This window comes from Varanus komodoensis, unplaced genomic scaffold, assembly GCF_004798865.1.
Source record: "Varanus komodoensis strain SLA01 unplaced genomic scaffold, ASM479886v1 scaffold207, whole genome shotgun sequence".
Classification (NCBI taxonomy): Eukaryota; Metazoa; Chordata; class Lepidosauria; order Squamata; family Varanidae; genus Varanus; species Varanus komodoensis.
In genome coordinates this window covers 3375-13497 of record NW_025335583.1, presented here as the reverse complement: position 1 = coordinate 13497, position 10123 = coordinate 3375, and the positions used below count along the sequence as shown (strand labels likewise).

The 10123-nt window shown below is 46.5% G+C and overlaps 1 protein-coding gene across 1 annotated transcript; it reads left to right on the top strand.

Moving 5' to 3' along the window:
* Positions 1 to 648: 648 nt before the first annotated feature.
* LOC123023293 (C-type lectin domain family 2 member D-like) lies at positions 649 to 7032 on the top strand. The gene is made up of 6 exons (XM_044429785.1): positions 649 to 670; positions 1493 to 1649; positions 2047 to 2169; positions 3008 to 3207; positions 4418 to 4515; positions 6487 to 7032. Exons 2-6 carry the CDS (start codon positions 1559 to 1561, stop codon positions 6629 to 6631), a joined length of 657 nt encoding a protein of 218 aa, XP_044285720.1. The 5' UTR covers positions 649 to 670; positions 1493 to 1558; the 3' UTR covers positions 6632 to 7032.
* Positions 7033 to 10123: the final 3091 nt, after the last annotated feature.

The window sequence follows — 10123 nt, the reverse complement described above, 5'->3', positions numbered from 1 at the left end:
TGGTCAGGTGACTTTGATTACATCATCCGCTCATCAACAGAATTGGGTTTTGCAAAAGTGCATTTGTATAGGTCTGTGCAAATTCAGTGTTGAGCAACTTCGCATTCCTGCTGTTGTGCAGATCCCTCCAGTATGAATCCCCATGGCTGAGTGGGGAGTTGAACCTGCTATGCATTTCCACACTTTAGTCCATGGGGAAGTGAACAGTTGGCATCTGTTTTTCATATTTTCTGTGACTAACGTTGTGTGAAATAATGTGAAATAAAAAAAAATGGCCTGTAAGCCTGTGGAATCCATGTGACTTAGGAAGATCAGTCCAGTGAAAAGTCTGTGGGCCAGATTCTTCCAAAATCAAACTCATTTGATGATTTCTCCAGTATCCATTGTCTCTGTACATCTCCATTTCTCCATGTTCCAGGATCAAGCCCTTCCAGAACACCAATGAAATAAAGCTTCAGGCAGGTGCTAGGGCAGGAATAGGGAACCTTTTTCAGCCCAAGAGCTGAGCTCAGTTTAAGAGAAGCTTGCAGAGACTGTATTCCAGTAGTAGGAAGGGCCAATAATTTTTTCATATATTTATATTCTGAATTTTTTTCCTTCCGGGGAATTCAAAGTAGCTTACAGAATTCTCCTCCTCTCAATCTGATCCTTACAACAACAACCCTGTGAGGTAGGTTGGGCTGAGAGTCTGTGACTGGCCAAAAGTCACCCCATAAGCTCCATGGCCAAGTGGGGACCCAAACCCAGATCCCCTTGAGTCCGGTCCTGCGCTCTCAACCCCTCCACCACACTGGCTTTCAAGGAGAAAAGGGACAGGGTCAAAGGCACATTGGAAGAGGCCAGCATACTGGCATATTTTAGCTGAAGGCTCTCACTTAGCTTCAGCAGGGGCATTTTCACCATTTCAGATGGGAGGGGAAATATGCCGAAGCTGGAAGGAGACTAAATGATGAATGGTCAGGCCACGTGTGTATCCGTCTTTGCAAACCTGGAGAGATGGATTTGGCCTGCAGATGCAACATTCTCCACCACTAGGCTCTGAGCTCTGCTCTGCCAGAGGATGGGGGGAAAAGCTTATCAAAATGCCCCAGAGCACAACCTGCATCATGAGCAGGTGCAAACAGAGGCAAGCAGGTGCTCTCTGGGAAGGCTAATTTGGTCAAGATTTTAGACCAACACCTGACATTGGTCAAGTCACCCCTGATTAAGTTTAGGCCTTCTTCCAAGGACTTCGTAAAAACCTTTTATGTGATATTTTATTTTATTGTGTTTGTGGTCTGTGGTTTTGCCTTATTATTGTGAATTGTCCACAGAGTTTTCACATACAAATAATAAAACCAACATTAATACTAAAACCAATACTTATGCTAATATTACTGAAGCTAAATGACATTAGGATTTTAGTAAAATTTCCTATTAATGCTGCCCTAGTTTATTAACCAAATTGTTCTTAAGTATGCTTTTATGCTCTGAATGTTTCCTTTTGATCCAGGAGAGCCCAAAACAGGAGCTTTACCATTCAGAACTGTTTCTGGAGTGCTGCTATTCTCAGAGTGAAATGGCAAACAAAGGAACTCCTGAGACAGACCCACGAGAACGGACGAATTTTATTCCAAGAGTGGGGAAGGAAGAAAAAGAAAAGGGGACAGGTACTGGCCACTTATTTTCCTGGGAGCAAGTAGCAGATAGACTCGTATAAGCAGATAAGGAGAACCAATGTATAGAGCAAAACTGTGTGTGCCCATTGCCTTCCTCCTGCAATAACGGGCTGTACAAGTAAGAAATTATTCTTGTCACACTCTTAACATGGCTGTTTATTGGTTTCAAAGGAGTTTTTCTCTAAACTATTAAGCAGCAACTTAATCAACTATTAAGTTGATACTGCAACATGAGCAACTTCATTCAGGGGTTCAAAAATTGGGGTGGGGGGAAACAGAATGTGCACATCAGTCCCGCTTGTTCCATAAACCTTCTCAAGTTAACCAAAAAGGCTGAAGAAAGACTTTATGTGGTAAATGGTGATTCACAAGTTGTTTCCTCTCTCAGTTTGTGACCGTGCAGTAAGCAAGATCAAGGCACTTGCAGGGGAAATTACCTTTCTCAGAGTCATCGCCTTCCTGTATCGTGTTGTTATCCTATTCCTACTCATTGGCATTGGCATTGCAGTTGGTAAGTTATGCAAAAGTTTGGTACTTTTCTCTTGAAATTCCTCTTCATGTAACAATTGCACAATGGGGTGCATAAACATAATGTGCATCAGCTGGTTGCACAATGGCTTGCATCGGCTTAAGGCAGAACTGCTGGCACACTTGGTTGCATGAGCATTATGCCCAACTGGTTGCCCAGCCAGTTCAGCAACAATGATTTTGGCTGTAGTCTCTTCTTGCACATGATTTGGAATCTAATCTCAGCTAGCTTGGCATCGGTTCTGCGACACCTCAGTTGCCATAACAGAAGAGCTGGATTCTGCTTGCAGGATAATGTCATCGCAAACGATCCAAGAAACAAACGATATTAAGCTAAACTAGATGTGGTGTGGCTCCAACTTTCTTACACTTCCTCCAAGTAGCAGGCTAACAGGTGGAGCCTGGTGTAGGACCACCCAAAACATTTTGCTCACTAATATTCCCTTAATTGCTATTGTCTTGCTCAAAGCTTCCCTGTTCCAGGCAGCCATACTCAACACACGCAAGGTTGTGAGCTTCAAATGATTTGCAGAAATTCTTATGGGAAGTCTGTGACATTCACACAGAAAGCCAGAACCAGAATTTTCTTGAACCCGTAACTCCTCAGAGCCCATCCATCACTGTGTTATCGAACTGTTTTGTATCACTCTGAGCAACAGCTCTTTGTAAACATGTCACCCCCTAGCTGTGCACTACTTTACAAATATTGCTCAGAGAGCCTGAGATTTTTTGAGAAGGGTGGATGGAAGGGCTCAACTAGTCTTCTCATCCTGATTTGTCTGTTAGAGAAGAAAACTGAGCTGATATTGTTCCTTCCTTAGCAATGGCAGCAAAAATGATTCAGCAACTGACCCTTCATATGAATTCTGCTGCAACCTGTGGTCCACCATGCCCACGTTATTGGATTGGATATGAAGGGAAGTGCTACTTCTTTTCAAAAGAAAAAAGGAACTGGACATACAGTCAGAAATTCTGTTCCTTGCACAATGCCACATTGGTGAAGATTGAAGGTGAAGAACTGGTAAGCGAGGAAAGCATTCCATTGTCAGAGAATTCTCTGAGCTTATGCATATAAAACACACATTCAATAAAGTTTGGGGGCAGGACAGTCCTGTGAACCAGTTTGGATGGCTGTCTGCTGCTATGCCAGATATTATTATTACATTGCATTTATATCTTGTACCCCTCGATGAATTGGTGCAGTTGTTTTCATCAAGGCAAGGCTAGCAAAGTCTACTGGGACTACGGGGACATCAGATCCTTACCCTCAGCTTCATTTTCCTTACAGTCAAGAAAATCCATTCTGTAATATCCCTGCTCTTGCGAGAGAGAACTAGCCAAGAACACTGACAACCGAAGCAGCCCTGAAACATATTGCTTCAGCATCCCTGCAGCAAAGCACTGTGTTTGGAGAGCCCTCGTAAAACCATCCAGTGTGATCAGAACCTGGAACTGCCCAGCACAAAACTACACTCCCTCGTCTGTTGGGGGAGTTTGAAGAGAAATGCTTCCATTTTGATAGACACTGTCTGGCTCTCCACATCCAGAGTGGCCAAAGTCTACTGGGAAGGAGCTTTGGATATCTCTCAAGTCTTTCTGAATCTGCTCAGTTTGGTTCAGGATTCAGCTTAATTTGAATCTACCCCTAGGAAAAAAGAGTCAGCACAGAACAGCTGCTACCACAGAGTCCTTTGCAAAGGATCACCCACCATTCATAATATTGTTTCAGATGACAGTGAGTATAAGGCGTACATGGAAGGCACCGATTAACCTGTAGTGATGGCAGGTTATGAAATTCAGCCCTAACTTTAACTCTTTTTCACCAGAATGCCAAGCTTAATAGCAGGATTGGTCCACAGCATTCCCCCTAATGCAGTTTATGCCTAGGACTTAGGGGAATAGAAACCCACACCTATAGCTACAAACTTTGGGTCGTCTTTCAGGCAGAGGATCAAATCCACAGTAGCCCAAAGGCTTCTTTTCAATACTTTTGCTTGTTGTTATTTTTTTATCTGAAATGATCGTAGCCTTCAGTTTTCCCCAGCCAGATGGCCTCCAGATGTTTTGGATGGCAGCTCCCAGCATTCTTGGCCGATGGCCATGCTGTCTAGGGGTGATGGATGTTGACATCCAACACATGTAGAGGACAGCAGCTTGGGGAGCGACTGGTTTCCTGTTTTGGTGGCCGATCACAGATCTTGATGCTGACTGTCACCTTTTCTGACTTGAAGGAAATTGTGATGCGACTCATAGGAAAAGACCTTTATTGGATTGGTCTCCAAAAACACCCTGGGAAGCCATGGACATGGTCAGATGGAGCAAATTCAGTGTGAGTCACCCTCCTTCTCTTTAGTCTTTGGTTCTGTGTCCTCAGAGATCGGAGTGTCTTTTGAGTGATTGATTGATACGCTGTCCCATTAGCCATAAGGTGCTCTACCGTAGGCAGGTCTGCAATTCACTGCTTGTATGATGGAGCTTATGACTGCTCTTGCCAGTATAATTGTGCAAGAGCACTAACCTCAAGCTGGGGACCAGATTCTATGCAATGAATATCGGGCATAAAGCCCAGTTTCATTAGGTCTCTGAGGATGACTTTGCAGCAGTGAACCACCTGCTTTTCTCTGTTGCTTGGGAATTCCAGAGGAGATCAAGTTGAGTTTAAGAAGAAAACTGATGTCTTTCCTATCCCTATTCCATGGATGGGTGGGCAGTGGGGACGACAGGGCACCATTCTGCGAGGGCGGGAGCTTGAGGGCAATGATGGCTGAGCAGTATTTCAGTGCATGGCTTCCAGCCATAGCAGAAGCAGCAGAAGTCAGAAGAGTTCCAAGTGGCTTTTCAAAAGTCACTTGGCATTTATTTATGTATTTATTTACAATATTTATACCCCGTCCTTTACAAAATGTCCCAGAATCGCTTACAACCATAAATAAATCAAACAATAAATAAGTTCAACAAAATACAACATAACATGCTCTGTTACATTTGTTATGTTATGTTATTCACAAAGTTGTGTCCGACCCATCATGATCCCATGGATATTTCTCCAGGCCTTCCTGTCCTCCACCATCCCCCAGAGTCCACCCAAGCTCACACCAACTGCTTCAGTGACTCCATCTAGCCACCTCAACCTCTGCTGTCCCCTTCTTCTTTTGCCATCAATTGTTCCCAGCATTAGGCTCTTCTCCGGGGAGTCCTTCCTTCTCATTAGGTGGCCAAAGTATTTGAGTTTCATCTTCAGGATCTGGCCTTCTAAAGAGCAGTCAGGGTTGATCTCCTCTAGTACTGACCAGTTTGATCACCTTGCGGTCCAAGGGACTCGCAGGAGTCTCCTCCAGCACCACAATTCAAAGACCTCACTCCGTCGCTCAGCCTTTCTTATGGTCCAGCTTTCACAGCTGTACGTTGCAAATGGGAAAACCATAGCCTTGACTATACGCACTTTTGTTGGCAGGGTGATGTCTCTGCTTTTGAGTATGCTGTCTAGAATTGCCATAGCTTTCATCCCAAGGAGCAAGCGTCTTTTAATTTCTTGGTTGCAGTAACCATCTGTGGTGATCTTGGAGCCCAGGATAGCTGAGCATAACAACGTTAAAATCTAGTTAAAATAATTAAATATTAAAATATTGGGCAAATAAAAAGGTTTTTGCCTGGTGCCAAAAAGAATATAACATTGGTGCCAGGCAAACCTCTCTGGGGAGCGAATTCCACAGTCGGGGCGCCACCATAGAGAAGGCCACTCTCCTAACCTCCTTCAAGGAGGGTTCCCGGAGCAGGGCCTCTGCCTCAGATCTTAAGGGTGGGAGGGCATATAAGAAGACGTTCCTTCAGGTATCCTGGTCCCAAGCCGTGACTGTCCCGGCTGAAGCCCACCAGGCTCTGACTGGCGTCTCTGTTGCCCCCACCCCAGCAGAAAAACGTTAAAGACAAGGGGCGGTATGTCATGTACAGTATCCCAGGCAGCTTTCATCTTCTATTTGGATTTCTCACAAATCCCTGCCCCCCTCCATGTCCCACCATTTCAGGGCCTCAGGGGAGGGCCACTGTTTTGCGGGTGCTCCATGAGAAGTTAAACTGGCAACAGCAAGCTGCTCAGCACACACTGGAGCTCTGGCAGGAAAGAGGCCAGTTTCAGTTAGGCCCTGCATGCCACCCAAGGCTGCTGGGTTCATGGGTACAATTTGTGTTGGTCCTCTCTTTGCAAGTGATTGTGCTGCATTTTCTTAGAGTGCTGAGGTCCGTTTCTGCTGGAAATGCACATTATCTCACTTAACTCCAGGTTTGTGTGTTTGTGTTGCAGAATGGAGGTCTCTGGGGAAGGAGGAGACTGCGCATACCTAGACAATGACGCCAGAGCCATCTCATCAGGGTGCCATACAAAATTGCCGTGGATCTGCAGCAAACCTGCTGCATATACAATCCCAAGCAATACACCAGACCCATAGGCAGACTTCTGGCCTATAGGAGGAGAAATAAATACAGAGCTAGCTGGCAGGCAGTAGGCCAAGAAAATAATGCTGCCCTTACTTTTACTGTTTGACTGGGTAGAGTGTGAACTGCACGTTTACCCCCTGCATGTCTGAAAGTCTGAGAACAGCATTGCACATGGACAGTGCCAGAGAGGATCCCTGGTGCTACATCCCTGCTGTCAGGGGTAAGCACATCAAGGGAATGGATAAAGTTGGTGCCTTTAACACAAATACCCAAGCATACACATTGGGGAAATGTGAGGAACAAGAGCCAGCAACAAGTAAGAGTGTTGCTGCGGGTACACTGCCTTCTCTGGGCTTCCACTTATTCAGAAGTGAATAAATTCCTGCTAGCACCAGGTGTGCGAGAACTAAAACTTGCAGTTTTATTGACTGTTGGTTATTGGCTATGTTAAGCAAAAGCTGTTTTTGTTATTCTCTCGGGGCTTTAAAAACATCTGATGTGGCATCATTCCTGTTCTATTAGTCAATATATCAGTGCAAAATTCACTATCTCAGTGATGGTGAACCTTTTAGAGACTGAGTGCCCAAACTGCAACCCAAAACCCACTTATTTATTGCAAAGTGCCAGTACTGCAATAAAACCTGAATACTGAGGTTTTAGTTTAGAAAAAACAACTCACAGCCAGTCCAAGCAAGAAAGCAAATAAATAAATCTATTGATCTATCCATCCATCCATCCATCTTTGGCAGTGCACTGACCTGCCATGCGAAAGCTCAGACGAGTCACGGCTAATGAGTCACAGCTCGTGATGTTATCATCTGGCGCCGCTACTCCTTTCCAAGCATGCACATGGCCCCTATGTACACTGTTATCTGATGCTCAGCTGCTGGGGTGCTGCTGGGGCGACTTGGCCTGCGTGCTGACAGAGAGGGCTCTGTGTGCCCGCTGTGGCACACATGCCATAGGTTCACCACCGCTGGACTATGTGAATGCTGGATTTGTGAATCACTAACAGAAAATCATTTAGCTTAAGTAAGCCAAACCACATTATTTCCCCCTTCCGCCTTTTAGAGAGGAAATGATTTGCATTTTTGTGGTATGATCATCACACCATTCAGGCACCGATTCAAAACTGTCACTGCCTCACCTGGATTAGTTGAGAAAGAAAGATAATAGAATTATCCAGCAAGGATTTGTATTAGGGGAGAAAGATCCCAGCAGTTATAATTTCTGTGCCATTCGGAATTATGCCTAGCATGGAGTTTGCCTTTTTCACAGCAGCCAAGTACTGGGCCAACGTTTTAATTGAGCTGCCCATCCCCCACCCGCAAGATCCCTTTCTTGCTCACTCATTACTAGCTCAGACCCCATCAGTGTACACTTGAAGTTGGATTTTTTTTTTTTTACTCCAATATTCATTTTTTTACACCTGCTTACATTGAACTAAATTTGCCATTTTGTTGCCCATTCTCCTAGCTTGGAGAAATCCCTTTGGAGCTCCTTATAGTTCCTTCTGGTTTTAAACATCTCCGTTGCCTCTGTACAGTGCCATCCTGAGGAGTTCTTCCATTCTTGGCCCAAGACGGATCCTATCAAACCCTTGGTGGCCCACTGTGATGAACTTGCACAGAACTTTAAGCATAAAGTTGCTCAGATTCACCACAAGTTAAATTCCAGAGTTAGTAGTGTAGTCCTGTAGTGGAGGTGTCCAGAGCACCATCTGGTCCATCATTGCTGGACTGTTCCATGGTTCTTGCCACCCATGGTAGGTTGCCATGTCATCTGAACCCAGACAACATGACCCACCTTGGGTGGGCCCCAATAGCCAATGAGCCACTTGGAGACAGCAGCAAAAATCCTTGCTGCTTTTGACAAATGGCAGCTGGGTGAGCTTAGCCGTCAGCAATCTGCAAAATGCTCACCTGGGAGCTGCTTTCAGAAGCTTTCCTCCAGCCATGGCAGTATGGAGAAGCCATTCTGGCCAGCAGCTCATGAGTAGTCCCCTTCACAAGCAGGAACAAGTTCTCAGTAGCCATTTACAAGAGAGTGGCAGATCTTCACTTCCAGTCCTACACAACCAGTGTACAGCGGTACCTCGCCTCACGAATGCCTCAGTTCAAGACCAAATCGGGTTGCGAACAAAAATTTCATAAAAATTTTGACTCAGGTCGCAAACTCCACATTGAGTGGTGACTGCAATTGTGGCCATCCCCCCCCCCCCCCCGAGTGGGCAGCAAGAGGGAGATGGTCGAGATTGTGCCCGTCTTTCCTGCAGGAGTGCACCCATGATCTCGGCCATCTCCCCCCGCAGCACAATCATGCCTGTCTCCCCCCACAAGCACACCCACGTTCACACCACTCTCTCCCTTCCAGTGCGCCTGCATTCACACCTGTCCCCCCCCGCCCCAGCATGCTGGGATGATGGGCACAATCGCGGTCATGCTGTGGGGGGGGGGGGCAGAGAGATAGCTGCACTTGTTCTCTGTGTGGGGGGGCAAGATGGCCACGGATCTTTGTTGTTGTGAAGCAAAGTGACATTTTTCAGTTGTTGCGGCCTGGTGATGTGGACAAGGTGCTTGGACAAGTACGTCCTACCACTTGCTTACTAGATCCATGCCCATCTTGACTACTTAAAAAAGCCAAGGATGGGATTGGGACCTGGACCCTGGAGGTGGTCAACGCCTCTTTAAGAGACGGCCAGGTACCTGCCCCTTTAAAGGAGGCAGTAGTCCGGCCAGTCCTAAAGAAGACATTCCTGGATCCAGAGGTGGCCGCCAATTATAGACCAGTGGCCAACATCCTGTTTCTGGGCAAGGTGCTAGAGCGGGTGGTGGCGGGACAACTCCAAGCACTCTTGGATGAAACTGATTACCTGGACCCATTTCAGTCCGGCTTCAGACCCAGGTATGGCACTGAATCTGCCTTGGTCGCCCTGTACGATGACCTGTGCAGGGAGAGAGACAGGGGGAGTGTGTCCCTGTTAGTTCTCCTGGACCTCTCAGCGGCTTTCGATACCATCGACCATGGTATCCTTCTGAATAGGTTAGCGGGATTGGGAGTTGGAGGCACCGCTTTGTGGTGGTTCCGCTCCAATCTCAATGGCCGATTCCAGAAGGTGGTGCTGGGGGACTATGGCTCTGCGCCATGGCAGCTATGCCATGGAGTACCGCAGGGGTCATTTTGTCCCCTTTCCTATTTAACATCTACATGAAACCGCTGGGAGAGGTCATTTGGAGGTGTGGGCTGCGGAATCATCAGTATGTTGATGATACCCAGCTCTGCCTCTTGTTTTCCACCAATTCAGGTGCGGCAGTGGCTGTGCTGAACCCAAGGTAATGGGCTGGATGAGGGCCAATAAACTGAAGCTCAATCCAGACAAGATGGAGGTCCTGTTGGTGGGTGACTCGGGCCTTGTCCTAAATGGGGTTGCACTCCCTCTGAGGGACAGGGTTCGCAGCTTAGGAGTGCTCCTCGACCCTGAGCTGTTTCTAGAAGCTCAGGTG